This window comes from Pinus tabuliformis, chromosome 5_1, assembly GCF_031772625.1.
Source record: "Pinus tabuliformis cultivar Carrire ecotype Pingquan chromosome 5_1, CPIR1, whole genome shotgun sequence".
In the NCBI taxonomy this organism is placed as follows: domain Eukaryota; kingdom Viridiplantae; phylum Streptophyta; class Pinopsida; order Pinales; family Pinaceae; genus Pinus; species Pinus tabuliformis.
In genome coordinates, this window is record NC_142305.1 from 385,680,839 (window position 1) to 385,706,112 (window position 25,274).

Below are 25,274 nucleotides of genomic sequence, written 5' to 3' on the forward strand. Positions count from 1 at the left end.
ACGGTCTCCAATTATTTACTTATTTTGAAAATGCTCGGTTGTACAGGGTAATTTAAATTACTCAACTTTCCTTCAAACGAGCGCGTTGCCTCAACGCAAGAGGAGGAGACCCTTTCCCTCACACCCGACAAATTCTTGCGCTTCTCCCGTCCCCATTACTTCAACAATCCCTTCCTCCAAATCCTCCTTATGCGGCGTCACTCATTATTTATTCTCTTGTAAATCTTTACAGTTTTCGTCATTTTCGTTTTCATCTGAAACCATGAGGAATCCCAAGGGCAGAAAGGGCAGAAGAGAGGCCAATGGGTCGCCGAAGGGCTTGCCCAAGGCAGGATCTACGAAGGCTTCTCCCAGAGGGAAGAGGGTCAAGGCCCCCGCGGCCGCCAAGCAGCGACCGGAGCCTGAGATTTTTCCTGACCATCGAAACATGGTAAGTTGCCCTATTTTGCGAATTTTTTTTTTAAGCTGCGTATCAGCTGGTGGTCTGCTCGCCCTGCATTTGGTTTTTGAATAGCGGTGAAATTTTTTACCCGGGCTTTGCTTCCTTTTAAAATAAATCATGGTTGTTTGTGCTTAGATTTAGGGAGGTGACCCCGCAGAGGGTTACTGTTTGAAACCCTCAGGGCTTTTCCAATCACAGATCGGGTGTTTGCCAAGACTATGATATTCGTAAGTGTTGATGAGTGTGTTCATGGCTTATAAAATGATTGAATTTAAGATCGGTAGTATCTTTCTTGCAACGACACATGTTCGGTGCATTCTACAGTCCAGGTGGGGTTGGTGTGGATTATCCAGTGTGTGCCCTTGTAACGGTGCGATTAATCTAACTGGTGTATTGGGTGCGTTGAATATCAAGATTCATTCGAATCTGACAATCTTGTGGTTATCTTGAGCTTACACAAATTGCCGATGTATATACTATCGGAACTTAAGATATGCAATCTCAAGATGGATATCAGACCTTGGATTAATGGGGTTGTGCTACTTACTACTTTTTGGCTGTGGATATGCATGATCAGTTTACTAGGCCTTGTAGTAGTTGACACGGGAAGCTGATAGTTTTTATTGTTACTGTGGGTTATTAGCGTAAGCTTTCATGGATAAATAAGATAAAGTAAATTTAGTAATGTCCAACGAATGACCTCAAAAACAAGTCAATGGGATTGTAATATTACATCCATTGTAAACACAGTGTGGGTTTGCGGAAGCAACTCCCAGATCAACACTGAAAGCAGAAAATACAAAGAGCTAAGACAAATAATAAATAGGTACAGCGTTGGTCTAATTGCATCCTTGTTTGTTGATACGACATAGTTGCCTGTTCTATTGTCAAGGCAGGCTTCCTGATTAAAACTGGATCTCTCGCCAAGGTTTTGTAGTAGCATTTTATTTGTATGTAGCAGTGGTTCCAAAAGTTAAGATCTCGCTCTAGTGCTTATTCTATAAATATATAATGTTTAAAATGCTTTTCATATTGCATTCTCAGGTTCAATTAGAAATGGCTTGAAAGCAATGGAGTGGGTTGGAAAAATATCTCATGGTGCATTCTGCCATTTGGTTGATTTTCTGCTAGTTTTGCATAGAAAAAAGTGTTTACTGCTTTTCGGCTTATTCAGATTAATATCCTAATTGCACAAGAGCTTCCATATTCGACTTGAAATCAAGGGGAAGGTTTGGAAAACTATTGTGGCACATCTTGCGATTTAACTCGATTTTGTTTCAGCTACTTCATATGGGACGTCAGAGCACATCTTGCCATTTAGTCAATTCTATTCATGCTACTTCATCTGGGATATCAGGTGTGGATTTTGGATCTCATGTGAGGAAACCTGCCATCCTTGTAGTTGAAAGCCTTTTGCATAAGATCTAAAAGAACATTATTACACATCTCATCAACATAGAAGCAACGTGGTCATTACTTACCTGCACTTGTTGGCCTTGTCAGATAAAGTCACAGGAATAACAAGAAATATCTTACGGTGCATTCCATAATTTACTCATGCAGCACATATTGCCATTTACTCAATTCTGTTCCTGTTACTTCATCTTGGACATGCGAGGTTAACGCACATCTTGTCATTTATTCATTTCTGTTCCTGCTAGTTCACCTGGGATTTTAGGCATGGTTTTCGGGTCCCATTCATGAGAGGAAACATGTCATGCTTGTATTTAGAAACTTCTTGCATAAGATCTAAAAGACACTATTACACATTACATCTACAAAGCAGCAATTTGGTTGTGACTTACCTGAAGTTGGCCTGGTTGGATATCTTGTGGTGCATTCCAGAATTTACTCTTGCAGCACATCTTGCTATTTAGTCAATTCTGTTCTGGCTACTACATCTGGGATTTTAGAGCACATCTTCCCGTTTAGTCAATTCTGTTCCTGTTACTTCATATGGGATGTTAAGTGTGGGTTTTGGATCTCAGTCATGAGAGGAAACATGTAATGCTTGTTTTGAAAACCTCTCGCATAAGATCTGAAAATACTATTACACATCACATCCATATAGAAGCAATGTGGTTGTCACTTTCCTGCACTTGTTGGCGTGGTCAGGTAAAGTCACAGAGAATATCCAGAAATATCTTGTGGTGCATTCCATAATTTAATCTTGCTGCTTATGTATCGTTATGGCATGGGCTATCTAGAGTTCGCAGGTCCTCATTTGGTGATGCATTCCACCATTCAACTGGATAAATATCTTTTTGGTATTGGAGATCTAGAGCAAAGTGCAGGCCTCTTAGCATCTTGTCATTTAGTCAGTTCTGTTTCTGCTACATCAATTGGGAAGTCAGGTGTGGATTCTTGATCTCATTTGTAAGACAAAACCAGTTATGTTTAAATTGCAAATCTCTTGCATAAGATATAGAAAATGACATATCACTGTTTACACGTCACATCTGCATAGAAGTAATGTGCTACTGCTTTCCATGTATCTGTGATTCTGTACTTATTTGCCTGGTCAGATAAAGTAGCAGGAATAGCTCTGAATCAATGTGACAGTTTGCAGAAATATATTGTGTTTTATTCCTGAATTTACTCTTACTGCATTTATATGTTCATTGTGTGAGGTATGTAGGAGTATGCAATTTTAGAATTTCAGAACCTAGCAACCAGTATTTGGTTTCCTACAGTTAATATGCGGAACAAATACACTGCCAGATTCCTAACACATACAAAATATTGCGGAAGCAAAAAATTACTCGATCTGAATCACACACATAAACAAATTTCTGCCCAATCACCAGCTCTTCATTAATAAATTAGTCATGGAACTTACTTGGACTCCCGTACTAGGGATAAGGGCCCAGTTGAGAAAACACAAAACTGATCACGAGCCTCACTGCACTCGCTCGGACCCAGCGTATGCTCACTTAGAAGCCTCTCTCATTCTTGTGCTGCTGTTATGTCTTAGCACCTCACTTTAGTCTCAATTTATAACCAATGTCACATGGTTCGGGTTCGAATTCGAATTCGATTACAATTAAGTTTGATTCGAGTTCAAATTTTTCACCATTAGGTTCGTTCATGTATATAATTTAAAATATATATATATATATATATTAATAATTAATATATATTTATAATTTTTATCATATACTATATCAGTGTATTTATAATTTTCCATAAATATAAGTTATATTAAGTTATAATATTTAAAATAACAATACCCTAATTTCGTTAATGTAATATAATTTAAAATATATTAAAAATAATTCTTGTAAAAATATATAATTTTTAAATTATGTTAACTTATCTTTGCACATAGTAATTTTATAATTACGATATGGTAATATTTGAACTGTTCATAGCATTATTACTTATAAATTATAAAGTTCACCTTGCCTATAATTTTATACCTGTAACCTTATTTTAACATTTCAACTAAGTCTACCAAATCGGGACTTTGAAGAAAAGGTATTTTTGTGAGTATTGACAGGAGAATCTGAAAACACTTTTTGAAACATTATTGGCGTTACTTATTAATCATTCCGAACACCACTGCGCAAGTTCGGGACGTTTCTGCAATGAAATGTGCACAATCAGCGTTGTTGTCATTGCTGCCAGAGATGGAAATCATTTGACCCAATCATTACACCTGTGTATTTGAAATTTCCAAACACAGAAATAAACAAAGTCATCCCCCCTGCAAGAGATGAAGGTAATTTGCCCCGACACTTACACCCATTTATCTGTCATTCGTTGTTATGTAACCTCAACACAACAAGAACTGAGATAAAGTTGAACCTTCTCGAACCTAAACAAACTTCAAGATTTTCTTTGAAATTTGCCGAGTTTCAGACCTCAACGTTTAGGTTCGACGAACCCTGTGACACTATTTATAACTTTCCTAAGCTAAGATTGATAGACAAAATTAGCTCGTCAAGTTCACTGAAGACAAGTGACATTACTTTAGTTAACTATCCTATCTTTAGCGTTCTTTATGTTAACTCAAGTACAGTCATAAATTTAGCTTGTCTTACATGCACATCTCATGCATGTCACACACAAAACATCAACATGTGTGAAACTTACTTGCACAATCCACATGTTGAAAGTAAGCTCTTTACGAGGCAAATCAAGTTCCTTATAGTCAAGACACAAGATTAGAAGCACCTTTCGAGCTACTTTTGGAAGAACCTCTTCCACCTGAATTTGTCTCCAAACCCATCTTAGTATCTGTAGCTGTTCCCTCTGACACTGAAGCTTGTCCTGCTACCTGATTTGAAACCCGAGCTAAGAACCTGTCACATCCAACCATGCTTCCTGGATTATTCTTTTGAGCATCCATCAATGTCATGTCATACTAGCTGAGGCTCTTGGCTACTTGAAGAATCACTCTTCCTCGCCACTTTCTCCCTCTTGGCAACTAACATTGCTCCTGTATCCAAAACCCCATTGGATATACCCATAAGTTGTCCCAACAACTTGTATGACTGTCCCTATCTGATGCCAAGCATTATAATTGCATCCAAGGTCGCTCCCTCTGAATGCAAAGTATTTGTCCATCTTGGAACAAAACTCTATATCGAACATCCTCCAAGGCTGATATTGAGAGCACGTGTACCATCAACCTTGGGACAAATAACATACTTGTCACCTCTAGAAATCCTCTTGACTCTAGTTTCTGACACATCCAACCCACTTCACTGCATGCACGGTACTAGTCCCACTAAACACACTACAGTTTGAGGCTGTCTTAGAAATATTGCGGAACATTAACATCATTCCTGTCATGTGACTCAATGCTCTACTGTCCACTAGCCATAATCCATTGTCCTCATACACAACAATACTACTGTCAGAAACACAAACAACGGGTGAAAATTCCTTCTTGAATTTCTCCATAAAGTCATCAATCTCAGTTGATATTGATGCAACCACTTGATCCTCCTCCTCCTTCTTCTTCTTGTGTGGACACCAGCTTGCATAGTGACTAGTCTTGTGACATGCAAAGCACTTCACTTTGCTCGTATCCTTCACGGAACCAGATACCCCACTTCCCTTTACTTTACCTTTGCCCTTTTCAACAAGAGCAAATTTTTTCTCATCATCCTTTCCATCATGTTGGCCTGTAGTCTTTAAACGTCTCCTTGTCTCCTCCTGTACGAAGTCATCCCACAATCTATCCCAACTAGATAGATTTTCCCATACGACAATCCCATTAACAAAGGTATCCCATGTCGGAGGAAAGCTACTTAAGGTTGATCTAACCAATTTTTCACTACCAATACTTTCCTCCACTGCTACCAAATCATCTCTAATCTTAGTGATCCTAGTTAGGTATGATGCAATTGTGTTAGTTTTAGACATATAAACGTTTCTTAGTTTCTCCTTCAACACCATCTCCTTGTTTTGGTTTGAACTTTGGTACAACTTGGTTAATGATGTCCACATCTCATAGGCACACTTCTTCCCCGTGACATGAGGTATAACATGGTCTCTAATGGAGTCCAAGATTATTCTCTTGGCCTTCATGTTCGTCTTCTGAATTCAACCAACTGAGTAGGATTTGCAGGAATTGGAATTGCCTTCTCCACGGTGTTCCACAACTCCACGAGCTAAAATTTCCTTCCTCGTCCAACCTGTCCTCATAACGTGGCCCAGTAGCCACCCTTGTCAAACTGACGAACAATTAACTTTTCACCCATTGCCCATTGCTCGAAACTGTTGCCTACTGCCCGAACACTACAGAAATATTGCAACATTTATTATTATTATTATTTTTAATGTTTATTTCCTTAATTTAATTTAATTTCAATTCAACACTGCCTTACAGTCTGCAACCTTGCTTTGTTGGCCTTGGCGAGACACTCCAAAACCTCTGCTCTGTTGACTTGCCTAACTCGCAATGGTTGTGGTTGTTGATTTCTGGTAGCATCGAATGTGCTCTAAGCCTCAAAATTTGCAAGGAGTGCACAGGCTAGCCCAATACCAATGCAAAGGAGAGAGGAGGCAATTCGACATTTCACTGGCAGAGATGGCAATTCATGGGTTGTGAGATCAATATCGGTTGGAGGGTGCATCCAACTACGTGATCTAGAAGGCAAGGATCTCATGCCTTTTGGATGAGCACGATCTCAAAACCTATGTCGATAGTGTGGTAGCTGTACCTGCGGATCCAGATCCGCTCAAGAAGTACAAGGCTGAGATGGCAAAGGCCAAGAGGTTGATCCTCGACGGAATGAGGGATCATGTAATGTGTCACATTGCCAGTAAGGATACTGCTTGGCAGATGTGGGAAGCTTTGGCCACGCTATACAAAGGATCTTTTGAGCAATGAAAGATGTACTTGGAGCAAAAGATGAGATCCACACAGATGTAGAAGGGGGAACACATTGATCCATTCCTTACAAAGCTTCAGGAGATCCGAGACTCGTTGGCAGTTGTGGGGTCAACACCTCAACTTACTGAGATGGTGAGGCTGGCCTTGAACTCATTTTCAAAAGAATGGCAAGTGTTTGTCTAGGGTATCTTGGGCAGAGAGAGATTGTTAGATTGGGAAGGAATGTGGGCTGCTCTTCAGTAGGAAGAGATTAGGAGGGACTTAGTCAAGTGCAAACTTGATAGTAGCAACAACGACAGTGGGACAAAGCCAAAGGAGTAGGAAGAGAATGCAATCCTTGCATCTAAAGGGCAACGGAAAAAGAAGAAAGATGTTTCGAAGATCAAGTGCTTATGGTGTGGTGAACTTGGTCACTACACTACATAGTGTCATCTCAAGAAGAAGGACAAGGACGAGAGGCATGATCTGAAGGTTGCATCCGCAAAGATCGAGGAGGAAGAGTTTGCCATGGTTACCTAGATACCTCTAGGGGAGAGGTGGGGTGATCTAGTACTGTAGTTCGAAAGAACTGCAGATGGGCAGGATCCTTGAGGAGTCCACCTCTTGGATCAATACCTTACTACGGGAGCCCATATCAGAAGTAGCAGGATGGACTAGGTCAATTGGTGCACTTTCCTCCACTGCTACCAAATCATCTCTAATCTTAGTGATCCTAGTTAGGTATGATGCAATTGTGTCAGTTTTAGACATATAAACGTTTCTTAGTTTCTCCTTCAACACCATCTCCTTGTTTTGGTTTGAACTTTGGTACAACTTGGTTAATGATGTCCACATCTCATAGGCACACTTCTTCCCCGTGACATGAGGTATAACATGGTCTCTAATGGAGTCCAAGATTATTCTCTTGGCCTTCATGTTCGTCTTCTGAATTCAACCAACTGAGTAGGATTTGCAGGAATTGGAATTGCCTTCTCCACGGTGTTCCACAACTCCACGAGCTAAAATTTCCTGCCTCGTCCAACCTGTCCTCATAACGTGGCCCAGTAGCCACCCTTGTCAAACTGACGAACAATTAACTTTTCACCCATTGCCCATTGCTCGAAACTGTTGCCTACTGCCCGAACACTACAGAAATATTGCAACATTTATTATTATTATTATTTTTAATTATTTTTAATGTTTATTTCCTTAATTTAATTTAATTTCAATTCAACACTGCCTTACAGTCTGCAACCTTGCTTTGTTGGCCTTGGCGAGACACTCCAAAACCTCTGCTCTGTTGACTTGCCTAACTCGCAATGGTTGTGGTTGTTGATTTCTGGTAGCATCGAATGTGCTTTAAGCCTCAAAATTTGCAAGGAGTGCACAGGCTAGCCCAATACCAATGCAAATGAGAGAGGAGGCAATTCGACATTTCACTGGCAGAGATGGCAATTCATGGGTTGTGAGATCAATATCGGTTGGAGGGTGCATCCAACTACGTGATCTAGAAGGCAAGGATCTCATGCCTTTTGGATGAGCACGATCTCAAAACCTATGTCGATAGTGTGGTAGCTGTACCTGCGGATCCAGATCCGCTCAAGAAGTACAAGGCTGAGATGGCAAAGGCCAAGAGGTTGATCCTCGACGGAATGAGGGATCATGTAGTGTGTCACATTGCCAGTAAGGATACTGCTTGGCAGATGTGGGAAGCTTTGGCCACGCTATACAAAGGATCTTTTGAGCAATGAAAGATGTACTTGGAGCAAAAGATGAGATCCACACAGATGTAGAAGGGGGAACACATTGATCCATTCCTTACAAAGCTTCAGGAGATCCGAGACTCGTTGGCAGTTGTGGGGTCAACACCTCAACTTACTGAGATGGTGAGGCTGGCCTTGAACTCATTTTCAAAAGAATGGCAAGTGTTTGTCTAGGGTATCTTGGGCAGAGAGAGATTGTCAGATTGGGAAGGAATGTGGGCTGCTCTTCAGTAGGAAGAGATTAGGAGGGACTTAGTCAAGTGCAAACTTGATAGTAGCAACAACGACAGTGGGACAAAGCCAAAGGAGTAGGAAGAGAATGCAATCCTTGCATCTAAAGGGCAACGGAAAAAGAAGAAAGATGTTTCGAAGATCAAGTGCTTATGGTGTGGTGAACTTGGTCACTACACTACATAGTGTCATCTCAAGAAGAAGGACAAGGACGAGAGGCATGATCTGAAGGTTGCATCCGCAAAGATCGAGGAGGAAGAGTTTGCCATGGTTACCTAGATACCTCTAGGGGAGAGGTGGGGTGATCTAGTACTGTAGTTCGAAAGAACTGCAGATGGGCAGGATCCTTGAGGAGTCCACCTCTTGGATCAATACCTTACTACGGGAGCCCATATCAGAAGTAGCAGGATGGACTAGGTCAATTGGTGCAGAGGAGTGCCAGAGTGACAATTGCAGTGGCTAGGAGCGCCAGAGTTTGAGCAGCACAGAGATAGTTTTGGCAGTAGTACAGTTGGCACAGAGCAGAGTCAGCGACAACTTAGTAGCTTCAGTGACAACGTAGAGACTAGTAGCAGTCAGAAGTTTAGTAGCAGATGCATCATGTTGAACACCTGTTCAGTAATTTTGGATGCTTTTCCGTTGCTGATGCAACAAAAATAGTAGTTGGAGAAGGTTGTAGTGCAGATGCAGTGTTGGTAGTGGCAGTGCCAACAATAACACAAATACAGAAATTATGAGGGTTGCAGTACATATGCAGTGTTGGTAGTGGCAATGGCAACAACAATACAAATGCATCATTTGCGTAGTAGTTGGTGGGCAGCGATGTCAGACATCAACAACGCAAAGGGAGATGTTTCAGAGTCAGAGTAATGCTTTAGCAGGTTGCATTACTACAACACATTCCTCGCTAAGAGGGAGTGTTGATTTCTGGTAGCATCAGATGTGCTCTAAGCATAAAAATTTGCAGGGAGGCTTGGACACATGTATTCCACAATACTCAGAAATTGTTTTGGGAAATTCCACCCGGAGACAGTTTTATTAAAATAATTAATTATTTTTAATGGGTGCCTAAGTCTAAACTTAGGAAATTAAAATAATTAAAGGCTATTAATCAAATTGTGGGTGAAACTTCTAAAAGAAGACGAGGATCAAGCCAAAATGCTCTAAGCCATTTATTAGAATCTAATTTGGGCCATTGATTCTCAACGAGAAGATTATTTTTTTTTCTAGTTAAGACTAACCTAAGTACCCACGGGGGATTTGAACCGGTGACCTATCGCAAGGAGTGCCTTAACAACGCACCCATTCGCCGTCAATCCAAAGCCCCGTGGGCTCAACGAGAAGATTATAAGAAGAGGCTTGATGGGCATTTGGAAGACACATCAAGTAAGAGATCAGAGATCGAATTTTTGAAGAGAGTAGCGCAACATTTGCTAGAGAGATTCGAAGTGATATCATGCAGTGAGAGAGGGGCAGGGATAGTAGACTGGAGGAAGTTTTTTTGATCCGAGGAGTGCATAGCAGAGAGACAACGTGCTCCATAGAGAGGCTGACGAAGTGCAGGGAGGCAGCGCAGAGCTTCAGAGGGAGATTCATATTTGCTGAGGAGAAGTCGAGTTTCAAAGGCAGGAGCCGGAGTGGGAGCCCAGAGAGCCAGAAGATCGATTTCCCAGAGCAGCTGTTGATCAACAACAGGAGAGAGAGACGCTGATCCCAACAAGCTGACGTAAAACTGCGTACGCTGACATAGAGGCAACAAGGGGTAGCTCATCTCAAGCTAAAGTCAGTGTCGGATCACCGGTGGAAGTGAGAATTTTCTCACTAGACGTTTGTCAATTATTTTCTCTGCATGGATTTCTAGTTCTGAAGCATCCATAGATTTGTACTCAGATTACTACTGCTTAATAATACAAACCCCTCAGTTGCTGCATCGATTTTACCACATTGAGTTTTTCCGGGGACATTTGTCCAAAAATAACTATGTAGATGTGTGTGATGATTATTTCTCTCCTGTGCTGTATTTAGTTTCCGTAGTGTTTTTATTTGTGTATGCTACAATGTATTTAATTTGATATTTGCTGTAGCACATAGCAAGTAAATTGTTTAATCAAATTAACAATTATAAGAATTAACATCAGTTGCTGCAGTAGGAATCGAGTAATCGATTTTTCACAGTGGTAGACCCTGAGCCTTGACTTCGGCTCAATTAACTCTATCCGAGCCTATCGGGATATTAGCTACTCCTGCTCGGGCCCTCAATTCACGACTGTCCATTCGTGCTCAACCAACAACTTGTTTGCATGTGTTTGTTCGCATGTTGCAATTGATGTCTTTGTCAAGTACTGCCACAACTGTCCAATTTGGTTATTGTATGACATTGTTCGCCCTCAACCTATGCGCTGATCCTGTGATCTATACCCACTGTCACAACTAACTCTTGTCGACAGATGCGACTCGACAAGCGACGACTCTGGTTGTTGCTTGCCGAGATCTCTTGCGTGCCCACCGATTTTTCTTGGCCCAATTTCCTCTGTCGTGGCTGGTTTTGTTTCGACTTGTTCATCGTGCTTGTTGGTTGCTATTGTCGGCTTGTCCTTTGTGGCCTTGTGTGATTTGAACACACTCTTGCTTGATCGTTTCTTTGCACGCGTCGATTTGCTATCTTGACTCGATTGATTGAGCTTTGATGGTTGGTTTGCTTGTTAGCCTTGACCTTCTATGCGCGGTCTTGCTAATTCCCTCTTGTCGGCATGACTATGAGCTTTTTCGTGGCTCGTCGGCCCCTCACCATTGTGCCCAAACTTATTTTTTGGGGCCTGAACTGTTACGATTCTGTTCTAGTTAGTCGGGCCACAATCTAGCTATGGTAGCCTCGCAACTGCTGCCAACGGCTTGGTGGGTTGTTGGCCACCCACGCCCATAGGCATTATGCCCTTTTTGTTTGTTTATTTATTTATTTTTCATTTAAAAAATTGCCTTTGTTACTTCCTTTTTTTTACATTTTTTATTTTATTTTTTCAAATATTATTGTTTTGTTTGTTGAAAAAAAATTGCTGTAAAAAAAATTCCTTGGCCCACAAAAATCTCGTTGCCCTTTTAAAAATTTCGGTTCGTATGATCCTGGTGCTCTTGTGATCTGACACGAACCTAACACCTGTAATTTTGAGATCAATTCAGAGTTGAATTTTTTATACCATGTTAAACCATGTTAGACTTTCAGAACCTAGCACCCAGTATTTAGTTCCCAACAATTAATACACAGAACAAATTGTTAAAATTGGCAACTAGGGCCAAACTCCATGTGGGTCATCTTATTAATGGCAACTGATATTTTTCTTGGATCCCTCTCATCGAGAGGTGTAGGATTGATCTAAAGATCATCCGATTCTGATAAGTATTCATGGAGATATGAATTTATTTGTGTTATGGGACAATTCGTCAAGGTCGGCCAGCAACCAAATAAAACCCACTTGTGCTCAACATTTTAGTATAAGTAGAGGTGCCTTGAAAGTCTTTTGGACACACATCCTCTTGGTGATCTCTTCCTCTCCACTTGTCTTTGGGTTTTGGTGGGAGGAGAGATCTAAAGAGGATACGCTGCCCTAGAGGATGCTCTAGATCCTAACGCTATCATGGAGGAGATTTTAACGCAGTGAAGGAAGCCTACCTATACACAACTCTATGGAGAGCCCTATGCTGCCCTACACGCAACTTTATGGAGAGCCCTACGTTGCCCTATACGCAGCTCTATGGAGAGCCCTACACTGCCCTATACGTAGCTCTATGGAGAGCCCTACGCTGCCCTATACTCAGCTTTTTGGAGAGATCTATGCTGCCCTATACACAACCCTATGGAGAGCCCTACGCTGCCCTATACGCAACCCTATGGAGAGCCCTACGCTGCCCTATACGCAACTCTATGGAGAGCCCTACGCTGCCCTATACGCAACTCTATGGAGAGCCCTACGCTGCCCTATACACAACCCTATGGAGAGCCCTACGCTGCCCTATACGCAGCGCTATGGAGAGCCCTACATTGCCATATACACAACTCTATGGAGAGCCCTACGCTGCCCTATACACAACCCTATGGAGAGCCCTACGCTGCCCTATACATAGCCCTATGGAGAGCCCTATGCAGCTTTATGGAGAGCCCTACGCTGCCCTATACACAAATCTATGGAGAGCCCTACACTGCCCTATACACAGCCCTATGGAGAGCCCTACACTGCCCTATACACAGCCCTATGGAGAGCCCTATGCTGCCCTATACGCAGCCCTATGGAGAAGCTCTATGCTGCCCTAACCGCAGTCCTCTAGGTGATATAAAGGAAGACTATTCAAGCATGCCCCAGTCATAGCCATGGAGGAAGGAAGGTCTAAAAGCGGCTTGTATGACATGGAGAAGAGCGCTGAAGGGTATATGTTGAAGTCTGTCCAGCAAGGCAACATATGTTAGGATTGTGTTGATAATAGTACAGTCACTTGATGGAGAAAACAATGATGATACATTGAAGCAACATGATGTTGCAAGCAGTAGATATATTGCAGCAGCATGTTGATGAATGCTGCAGCATGATGGGTACAACGATGAAGTGTATCATAGCATAATGAGGGGGCAACACAATGGTGAGGTACAACAATATGATATAACAAGTTCATAATGTTGCTAGTATAACACATTGGGACAATAACATGATACTTAGTGCAGCAAGTACAACTAGCATGCAAGGGACAACAAGCATGCTTGGGACAACAAGCAAGCAAGGGACAAGAAGCTAGCTAGGTGCAGCAAACACATAGGTCAGTATGGCAACATAGTGTAGCAATGGCACATGATGCTGTACAGTGATGGGTACTGTCATGATTGATGAAGCATGATGAGATGCAACATTGTGATGATGGGTGCAGCATGGTGAGGCGCAACATGATGACGAGATGCAGCATGATGATAGGTGAAGGAGTCACCTTAGAGAATCAATTGAAGCAACATGTCTTCAACTGATCTCATGTATCATCTTCTTGGAGATGATTAATGCTCTCATTTAGATAAGTCAAAGTGTTGACTTTAGTTGTAAATGTACTATCTCTCTTTCTCTCTCTGCTGAACTATTGAAGAACATATAAGAATAATTGATCAAGGGTTCCCCACATTGGGGTTTATCCCTGGCTAGTGCCACATCTTGTGTCCTCTTGTCTTGGCTTGTCTTCTGTGATTTATGTTTATGTTCTATCTGCAATTTACTTTAATGTTGATGTGATTGCTAATCTGGAAAAGATATTGAGCTAACTATGAAAATTGAAATAAATTGCTCTAAGCATAGAACATACCTAAACTTAACACAAATACATGACCAGATTCCTAACACAAAATATAACAGAAGCAAAAAATTACTCCATTTGAATCACACACACATAAACAAATTTCTACCTAATCACCAGTTCCTCATTAATAAATTAATCACAAAACTTACTTGGGCTCTTGTACAGGGAAAATGGGCCAACTGAGAAAATACAAAACTGATCACCCACCTCACTGCACTGTCTCTCAATTTGTGTTGCTATTATGTCTTAGTACACTTTAGGCTCAATTAAAAACTTTCCTAAGCTAAGATTGATGACCAAAATTAGCTCGTGAAGTTAACTGAAGATAAGTGGCATTACTTTAGTTAACTATCCTATCTTTAGCTTTCTTTACTTTAACTTAAGTACAAGTCATAAATTTAGCTTGCTTATGTGCACATCTCATGCATGTTACACGCAACACATCAACATGCGTATAACTCACTTGCAGACTCTGCATGTTGAATGTAAGCTCCTAATTAGGCAAATCAAGGTCCTTCTAGTCAAGACACAAGACTAGAAGTACCTTCCAAGCTACAAATCTCAACACTTTCCTTCTTGGAGATCTAGAGAAAAGTGCATGGTATTGGAGATCTAGAACAAACTGCAGACCTCTTAGCATCTTGTCATTTAGTTAGTTTTGTTTCTGATACGTCAATTGGGATATCAAGTGTGGATTTTGGATGTCATTTGTAAGACAAAACTAGTCATGTTTAAATTGCAAACCTTTTGCATAAGATCTAGAAAATGTATATCACTGTTTACAAGCTCCAATGTTGCAAATGTCGGCATTGGGATAAAATTGGCAAGGGTTTGGGAAACCAAAAAATCGTAAAAATTGGGAAAATATTGGTACAAATCAGCAAAATTAAGATACCATCAAAATATCGGTAAAAATCGACAAACATTAGCTAGGCCAAAAAATACGATTTTGTGATAAAATCGGGATGTTATCGAGATGTTCGCAACACTTGTTTACACATAACATTTGCATGGAAGTAATGTGCTTTCCATGTATCTATGATTCTGTACTTATTTGCCTGGTCAGATAAAGTAGCAGGAAAAACTCTGAATCAATGAGACAGTTTGCAGAAATATCTTGTGTTTTATTCCTGAATGTACTCTTGCTGCATTTATATCTTTATGGTGTGGGTGGGGTTTTGTAGAGTATGTAGGTCTTACGTGGCAATGCATTTCATCATTTAATTGATGCTTTTACCACATAAGTGTCTTTTTGGTATTGGAGAAAGTGCCGACCTCTTACGGTAGTAGAAGAAGCGCATGAATTGGATTTATGATGGGCATTGTAGTAAGGATTATCTAGTTCAAGGTGTGTTTCTCATATGTTAATAGAGACAAGGCATGGAGTTATGAACTGGCCTTATGATGTCCTTCACTTGGTGGTTCAAATAATTAACATTAACTTCCTTGATGCTTGTTGTGGCATACTTACAACCAATATCACAGGGTTGGCCGAATTTGAACCTTAAGGTTCGAAATTTGATGAATCCCAAAAAAAATTCAGATTCGTTTAGGTCCACCGAACTTAAAATCCGAACCCAAAGGTCAAACCTGATCGAATTCGAACCTAAAGCCGAATTTATTAAAAGAATTGAGGTTCACGCTTATGGATTATAACTACTTGACATTATTGACTCTCTTTTTTTTTTTTTAATATATATATTTTGAAATTTGAAGATGCTCTCCATGATTTTGCAATATAGTTGTATTGTAATATATATGTTTAAATTCTGATTAAGTTTTAATTTTGTGATTTTTTCAGAGATTACTAGTATTTGACATTATAGGCATTCTTTTAAATTTTGATTGAAAATTATGCCATTTCTTTTTGCATTTACAAACTACTATGGTGTCATTGATAGTTAGATGTTATTATGATTAAGTTTTTTATGCATGTTTACTAGTCAGAATTCTTACTCATATATGTTTATTAAATTTTGATTGATTTTGATTTTTATTATTATTTTATCTCATATATATATATATATATATTGAAAAATATGTATAGTCGAAATTAATGCTGAATCTCATCGGAAAATTCAAATTCAAATCAAACTTAATTGTTGCTGAACTCGAATTCGAACTTGAACCATGCAACATAGCTTACAACAGGGGTGTCTGCCCCAATTATTTAAGGCATTTTCACAACCTGTGCATTATAGAGGATGCTTCTGTAAATGTTTATCCTTTGCTTTACATGAGGAAGGTCACTTCTGTCTTCACTATAATGGCAGACAACATGATAGCATTTCATGTTTTTTGATTTTTTTTGTAAAGGTTTGTCAACTGTTGTCAACTTCTCAACAACTGGAACTCTAGCTTGTGCCACATCATTCTTGTTACATGTTGCAGGATAGCTATCTGACAACGGGTCAAAGTTTATTCACACATCAAATTATTTTATATTTCTGTACACTTTTGCAAAGTTATTTAAATATTTGATTTTTATATATTTCTTTTATATCTCAGTTATGGCAGATTTGTCAAGTTCATTGATGAAAACATATTTTATTATGTATTTTTGCATGCAAAGTTCCTTTCTATTTTTCTCAGTTGTACATGTAGGGGAAATTCAATTTGTATTAGTCTTGACCTTTATCTCTCTTGAATGTCTTGAAACTCTTTTGAGTCCTTTTCAGTGCAGGTTCACATTTTAATTCAGAAAATGCTACGAGTCATGTAGGTTTATGGAGTATGCCATGGTACATTGCTTTTTATCTAGAATTGTACTGAAATGCTGCAGGGTATCTATGGCAATATAATATATATCCATGTGATGAGCAGGTGCATAAATATTAACACCTCTTCTGCCTTGTTACAGATAACCTTAGCAGATACTGCCAATACCCATTGTGGTACCTTGATTGTATGTCAATATGATCTTAAATGCAAGAAGCCATCTTCATGGGCACAAAATTACAATGTTTTGAGATTGTAGAACATTTTATGAATCAATAGTGTTTTGGTGCAGAACATATTGGTGTCCTGAAACTGCCAACACCCATTGTGGTACCTTGATTGTATATCAATAAAATCTTAAATGCAAGAAGCCATCTTCATGGGCACACAATTACAATGTTTTGAGATTGTAGAACATTTTATGAATCAGTAGTGTTTTGGTGCAGAACATATTGGTGTGCTGCAAAGGGGACATGGCAATGATTTTCATCAAGCCAATTTTCTTTAGTTGCTATTAGCATAATAACAAATAACAACCTTTTTAGAGTCCAATACCATTCAAACATTTCAGTAGATTCTTTGAGTGGTTTGTTCTTTGTGAGTCATGGCAAACACCTTTCAATATAGTGCCTTCCATTAAAAAGTTTTTCACGTGGTAGCTCCTATTTGAAAGTGCATTGTCCTAATATCACCCAATGATAGGCAGGCTCATATTTCTGAGTTGTTCCTTAAATAGCTAATCTAACTTTAACTGGGTGGTAAGGTGGGTTAAAGAATAATCATAAAAAAATTACACTCAAGAATTACATAATTGCATAAATATTCACATGAGTTGACACCAGAATTCAGGGGGCAACACACCTTTTCCACTAATTGCAATTACAACTCCAATACTCAGTTCTCATACCTGATTCTTTAAGAGCTTAAATGTTTACAAAAGTACTAAAGAATATAAGATAACAGCTCTTTGTTTAATTTCCTTTTCTATTTGCCTTCTAAATAGTTTCTTATTATTCTTTGGACCCATGTTGCTTTTGCCTTTGAAATGTCAGAATCTATGTTCTGGATGTACTTGTAGATGATGTCTGAATTCCATGCTGTGGACTGTCTTTGTGGACTAACCTGTTATTGCAACATATCTTTGTAGTTTCGGCGAAACTATTCTGCCACAGCCACTCTTTTATTACCTGACAACCCAACTTTGTGGAGTCCCCTTCTGCTTGCTTACAGTTATTAGGCCAATAAATATGGTGTTTTTTTCATTGAAAAGTTTTAACCTTTCAGGCTTCTATGGCAAGCATTTCAGCCATGTGCTTATGGAAAAATGGCCTTGAGCATATGAGCATTTCTTTCTTGGAAGGGTGGTTCTGCAGAAGCATCCTTGATTGCATTTTCCCCTATTGCAGCAGTTTGTGACAGATTTTAATTATGTGTGTGTACTATGCTTTTTAAATTTTTTCCCCCGAATATTTTGGTGCTGTATTATGTTTTGGTGTTTTTCTGCTTTGGTTGGATTCCTTTCCTAACATGGTTATTTATTATTATTAGAAATGAAGAAATGAAATTTAATATCAGAATATGTTGCATCCTACATCACAAAATTGGATAGCTTTGTTTTCTTGAATGACTTTTTAAATTTAGTATGTTTTGCTTTTGCAGGAAGATTTATGGCTAGCTGCATTTCCAGTTGGCACCGAGGTTTGTATCAACGGTCTAGTTTCTCAGTGGAAATAATTACATTAGCAAATATAAGCTGCATGTGTGTCTATATTGCAAAACCAAATTTGACTTAATAGTAAAGATCATTTTCTGCACCAACTGCACCCACAAGGTCATTGTGTCCATTCTCCCAGAGCTAGACATGTTGCATAAATTCCAGGTGGATACATAGGTATTAGAAAATTTGGCCATTAATGGCCTTTGTCAATAAGTGAAATTGCACTCCTGAATATGTTTTGTTTCTGATCTTGGTCTTTTAAAAAATGGTGTTGGGATGTTTTTGCATAGTTTGGTGTTCGATTAATAATGTTAATTTTGTCAATGGACAGTGGGATCAGCTGGATACTGTCTACAAGTATAAGTGGGATTTCTCTAACTTGGAGGTATGTGATTGCATCTTATCTATTTTCCTCCTATTTTGCTCTTATCACTTAGGACATAAATTCATTTCATTTCTGCAACTTAAACTCAAAGAAATAGATGGAAAAGTAAATTAATTTTCTAGCTCTGTCTACAAAATTCCAAACATACTAAAGGAACATTGCACCGGTATATTTAAGCTAAGTTATATTTGTGGTGATTTTTGTCTTTATTTCATCATGCTTGATATCCAGAAAGCATTTGAAGAAGGTGGAGAACTTTGTGGGAAGAAGGTCTATCTTTTTGGCTGCACAGAACGTAAGGAAATTCATTTGTCTGGTCTTGTGTGTTTTTGTTACCATTTCCCTCTGCCAACGAAGTCTCTTACAAAGTATCTTTTTATTTAGTAGAGCATATGGTTGAATTAAGTGCCTGCATTGCAGAGGTCTGGACATGTATGGCAGCTTGCAGCAGCAAATCTTTTTTTGCTATATCTGCAGAGTTTTTTCAAGTATACTTATTGTTCTTAATAATCTTTGTTTTAAATGACATGCAGCTCAACTAGTGTTTTTTGAAGGGCAAGGCAAAGTTGTCTGCATTCCAGTAGTTGTGGCGGTAACTCCTTTTTGCTCTTATCTTGTCATTTCAATCATTTATATCATCCTTTAGTTCTTGGTCATAGTTTAATGCATATATTTTAATTTAGTAACCTTTTTTCTTTTGTGTTGATTGGCATGTAGGCTTTTTTGATTGAATACTGTAGACTGAAATGTGTGCCTTTTTTTGGTAATATGGGTATAAATTTGTGGAAATTGAATGTGTTCCACTTGAGGAGTCATTGAATTGTAGTTTAAAGAGTAGAAGAGCAGATAACTTCCATGTTTATCTCCATTTTTTTTATTGCAAAATGATAATGAGTTCTGTTGCAGAAGTATCTTTAATGTGGATTTTGATTTCTTTAATATGGATGTATAGCAAGTATATTTGAATGGTACAGTCAAAGGGATTACATTTCAAAATATTGTGCTTTATATAGGATCAGTGGAACCATTTCAAAGCAAAGGGTATTTCTTTGCTGTTTTTCAATGTTATCAATCAGTATTTGTTTTTATTATAGGGTCTTTTACATATTGGGTAAATCTAGTATTTTTGTCTTAAATTTGGAGTTATAATTTGTTTTCAAAGGAAGCATGGCATGTCTCTGAACAGGTTACATCCCCATTTCCACCCTCTGATAAAATTGGAATTAAGTCTGTTCAAATGGAAGGTGAAACTGTAGTACCAATGAAGGAAATGAAAATGAATTGGGTTCCGTACATTCCATTCGAAGACAGGTAACTATAAGAGTGTATCTTTACTGCCTTTTAACGTTTATATTCTTTTTGAAATTTCATGTACACATATTTTAGTATTGAATATTGTCACTTGAAACTGCAGGCTTAGTTCAGTTGAGCGGTTGAAAACGCAAATCTTTACTTTGCAGTGTACACAGCGAAGGTGAGTGTAAGAAAAATCTTGAAATCATACAAATTGTTTTGTGCAACCATTCAATATTGAGTCATGCATTACTTTAACATCAGGACCAGCTGGGTTTGACAGTGTACTTCTGTTTTGACTACAGTCTATAGCTCGAGGCTAGATACCAAGTTCTCTTTTTAAACCCACTTTAACTTCTCTCTTTCAGCATCCTCTTGGGAGTTGAGTTCTTTGAAGAAGACGAGTTATAGATCTAAGATGATATAAATCTTCTCATCTGAAAATATGGATTATGATCAAGTTATTATTCATATAGGAAACTAGCTCTATATTTTGGGGATAAAACATTTCAAGAAAGGCAATAGTCAAGCACTTTTTGGTCACAAGTGTACAAGTCTGAGGGTGAATACCTCCCTTAATACGTCAGCAAGTAGTAAGACATTTGCTGTCCTTTTTGTAATTTTTATCACAACATTCTGGTTTCTTGACTGCAACTTGTCATTTGTGCTTCTTTTTCCCCATTTATTCTGTGATTCTCAGTAATCTCTAAAGTTCTTTTTGGTTTTAATCATTTTTGTTGTGCCTTGCATTTTTATGCATGGTAAAAGATGTAGTGTGCCTTAGTTCGTGCATGCTCGATATTTTACTTTTCTTTGGTCAAAGCCTTTTCTCACACAGTGGGATTTTTCAGTTAAGTGTGAAACCTCTTATCCTAGTCCATGCATGATCCAATTACTTACATGTTTGCCTTTGAAGTTTATTGATATGCCTTTTGTAAGTTACAGCATATTTCTTCCCTATTGTATGATAATATTTTTTTTTGAATTTGTTATCTGCAGAGCTGCTTTGAAACAGTTGAAACTAGAACGGATTAAGAAGTATGAGTATTGCCTACCTCGTAAGTATCACATATCTATGGTATAAGAGATATAAGAGATTTCCCTTTTTTATTTTTAACTTGTAAGAGCTGAACCAATCTCAGCAAAAGTGCCCCATATGATAGTCAAATAGTAGTTAAATAACACGTGCTGAAATCCTTTTCATTGTATGTGGATCTACATGTATCTCAACAATAATTTAATTTTTAGTAATCCATTTCTCTTTTGGTGAAATTAATTTTACTGGTACCTTGCATGACTAAAAGACACATGATCATGGTGAGTGAATTCATGAGATAGCTATTCCAATGCACTCACACATTTAGGGAGCTTCATTAATGGATTGAAAGGGATTTTCATGGGTGTAATAACAAACTTTACTAACAGCGTGAAATGGGTTTCTTGAGTTCTGTCAAGCAAATTTGCAAATTGAAGCAACTGAAACTGTACCCAATTAGGGGAAGAGAGTCGGAAGAAATAAGTTCTTTGTTATTTTGTTTTTTCTTTTTGCTCGAAAAAGAAATAAGGTTTTTCCTTTTGTTGTTTTTTGATGCTGTCATCTAGAGTTTCATTGTTATGTAAATTGGGCCCACAGTGCTTTGTAGGTCAGCCCCCCCCAATAGTCAGATAATGCGAAGGGAGCAAGGAAGCATGGTGTGTATACCCAAACTAAACAGTTATGGTTCAACTTCACTCCCAATAGTCAAATAATGCAAGGGAGCAAGGAAGCCTACTGTGTACCTAAACTAAACAGTCATGGTTCATTATTTAACAACACCATTCCATTTCTGAATTGAAATCCAAGAAATACACGTGTCTCCTCTCCTGAATTTTCATGTTTTTTTCATCGGAATTTGAGGTCTTCTGAGTATTTCTAAGGAATCTTGTAATTGTAGAATCCCTTGTGCATTGGTGGGGCTCATTTTTATGTAAATTTGTTAGATTGCGAGACCCTAGACAATCATGAAGTCCTTAGACAATCACGAAGTCCAAGACTGCATTCTTATGAGTTGTAATCCTTATCTACTCATGAGGTGTTGTCATTAGCCATTTATCAGTTGCCAGTGAGATCTAAATTTAGGAGTGGTGAAATCTATGTACTATAGTATCATGAGATGAATATTTGAGAATGGCTGAAAGGCTTTTTGCCAGTTCTTGTCTTGTTAAACTTGTGCTCTATTTCTTAACAAATTGGGCCCTCAGGGTTTCTTAGATGAGCCCCTGAACAGTAAAATTAGTGCAAGGGGGCAAGGGAGCAAGGAAGCCTAGTGTGTGTACCCAAACTAAACATTCATGATTCGTTCTTTCTGCCTTTTTCTGTTTAACAAGAACACACTCAGTTTTGAAATCGAAGTCCAAGAACAACTCACGTGTATTTGAATCTTTTCATCTGAATTCCTTATGCACTAGTGACATCTTCAAGCAAAAGCTGCTGTTATTTTTCAGTCCTTCCCATGCAAAACATTGTGTGGTGGCTTAACCTCTCAGAAAATCTTGAATCACTCAGTTTGCATAAGCTCAGTTACTCTGAAGTACTTTTCTCTTAATTGTTGTTGGGTTCCAAAATCCAGTATATTAGTTGGTATCTTTTTCTCATGTACTGGAAAGAATGAAGTCTACTCTAGCTTACATTGTTATTTTGAAACAGATTTTTATCAGCCACTGAAAGAAGATGAGATTGAACAAGACACAGTTGTTCAAATTATGTATCCTATGGAGCCTCCTGTAAGAATATGCTATCTTTACGAAACTTTCATTGTATATTCAGAATATTTCAAGTTAAATTTGAAGATCCAACTTCTTGAAATGAAGCTTGAAATGAAGTTTTCCTTTGGTCCTTTGTGCAGGTTGTGTGCGATTTTGATTGGGAATTCGATGAGGTAGAGGTAATTATTCTGCTATACACAGGTTTATATATATTTTTACTATGGTGGTAGAATCTGTGTCTTGTTTTTCACTGTTCTGCTTTCTAAGAGTGATCTATCATGGATTTCATGGAAGATGTTCATTTTCCATGAATTTCTTGGACAATGTTTATAGGGTTTAAGTTTTATTTTAACATTATCCTTGAGTATTCTTCTACTTTTCAGCATCTCTCTTTGTAAATCGGAAACTATTTGCCTGCCTTTTTGAGTGTCTCTTTGTAAACTGGAAATTATTTAACTATCTTTGTGAGCCATTTTAAGGTAAGTGTTGTTTGATGTGAGCAGGAGTTCACTGACAATCTTATTACGGAAGAAGCTTTACCGCTAGAGCAGAAGGAAGAATTTATGGTATTGTTGTTTCTTTAGCTCATGTGCTCTATTATGATGCATATATCTATTTTAGTATTTTGTGATTCTAAAGTGCAATTTGTCTGTTGGACTTCGTTGTTAGAAATTCATCAAAGAGAGGGTAGCTGAATCAAAGAAGAAACAGCGTGAGGTATGTGAATCTTAGAATATGACTTTTTTGATTGACACAGGAATTCATCATTTACTTGTACAATGACTGGTGATTTTAATGTCATCTGTGTTTGGGATGGTTTTTTTTCAAATACACAATTGTTTTGCTAAATGGTTTCAAAATCTATTGATCATAGTGCCTTGCAGATTGAGTAACAGCATTGATATATTACTCAACTTGTTAATATTTAACAAGAATGTTCTGTAATATTTAGGCTAAGCAAGCTCGAAAGAAAGCTATTGAGGAAATGAGTTCTGAAAGTAAAGCTGCTTTTGAGAACATGCGCTTCTACAAATTTTATCCTGTTCAAACTCCTGATATCTCAGATATTTCCAATGTCAAGGTATTGTTGTATTTATGTGTATGTTAGTTGCTGTTGGCTTTTAATTATTTCTGAAAATACTTTTCTGAATGCATGTTTAGCCTATGTTTTCACAACCATTTTTATCTTTTGTGACAATTGAGGTTGTATCTATAGCTGTTGAGTTAATTGTATGTTTGTCCATATATTGCTGAGATTGATTTTATTTTGCAGGTTCCATTTATTAATAGGTATTATTGGAAGGCACATGTGGTTCTGTAACATATAAAAACAATTTGTTTCTTTTCTCTACACATGTAAGGGGGGTTTAAGTTTAGAATTAGTGTCCAGAATCCAAACTTGGTTTGGCTCTTGATCTGGTATTAGGAAGGAAAATTTTCCTGTACAATAAGTACAAGAGTAGAGTTTTAGAAATGGCAAAGTTGTTTTCTTGCCTGTGAGAGAAGGGCAATTTTAGTTGAGGGAAGGAGGAAATTGTGCCTGAGAAATGGTAAGGCAAATCAACATATGTTTGCCTGCCATGCTCTAATTTTTGACGTGCAGAGGCTATATATTGTAGAAACTGCAATCATGGATTCTTTCAGGTTAATATATCTATTTCTGGAATATGTCCATGATGGTTTATCATATTATCAAATGTTTTTGTTGTTCCATCATATTCACTTCCTCATTGAATTTTCTCGAGGAAACACTTTCATGAAGTCATATTCATGACAGATGTATAAATGGGCCACAGTAATATATTTAATGTAAGAACCGTTTCAGCTGTTGCAAAGAACAAGGAGTTTTTACACATAATATTGAGTTAGTTGTATGTTTGGCTCTATATTACCGGGTTGATTTTAATTTTGCAGGTTCTATTTATTAATAGGTATTATGGTAAGGCATATAAACACTATTTCTTTCTTTTCTCTACACATGTAAGGGGCTTTTAAATTTAGATATAGTATCCAGATTCTGAATTTAATTGGCTCTTGATCTGGTATTAAAAAGGAATATTTCTGTTTTAGAAGTTAGAACAAGTACTCTTAGAAATGGTAAAGTTGTATCTAACTTGTGAACGAAGGGCAAATTTTGTCCAGGAGAGGAGGAAATTGCAACTGAGAAACAGTAAAAATCAATATATGTTGACTGCCATGCTCTAATTTGGACATGCAGAGGCCTATTTATTTCAGAAACTTGCAATCATGGGTTCATTTGGGTTAAAGTTCATCTATTTCTCAAATATGTCCAATGATGGTTGATCATGTTATCCAAATGCTCTTTGTTT

The 25,274-nt window shown here is 38.2% G+C and overlaps 1 protein-coding gene across 1 annotated transcript; it reads left to right on the forward strand.

Moving 5' to 3' along the window:
- On the forward strand, positions 1-24,633 carry LOC149165066 (myosin-H heavy protein). The gene is made up of 14 exons (XM_089432227.1): positions 1-430; positions 18,464-18,502; positions 18,853-18,906; positions 19,138-19,201; positions 19,440-19,498; positions 20,093-20,217; positions 20,321-20,380; positions 21,199-21,257; positions 22,886-22,962; positions 23,085-23,123; positions 23,448-23,510; positions 23,614-23,661; positions 23,897-24,025; positions 24,218-24,633. The coding sequence occupies exons 1-14, from the start codon at positions 263-265 to the stop codon at positions 24,263-24,265; spliced, it is 1,032 nt and encodes a 343-aa protein (XP_089288353.1). The 5' UTR covers positions 1-262; the 3' UTR covers positions 24,266-24,633.
- The last annotated feature ends 641 nt before the right edge of the window (positions 24,634-25,274 follow it).

Excerpts from the sequence above, each read along its gene's own strand:
- LOC149165066 (XM_089432227.1), top strand. The coding sequence starts at position 263 with ATGAGGAATCCCAAGGGCAGAAAGGGCAGAAGAGAGGCCAATGGGTCG. Across the intron at positions 19,202-19,439 it reads TCTTTTTGGCTGCACAGAAC|CTCAACTAGTGTTTTTTGAA; the intron begins GTAAGGAAATTC and ends AATGACATGCAG. Across the intron at positions 24,026-24,217 it reads CAGATATTTCCAATGTCAAG|GTTCCATTTATTAATAGGTA; the intron begins GTATTGTTGTAT and ends TTTATTTTGCAG.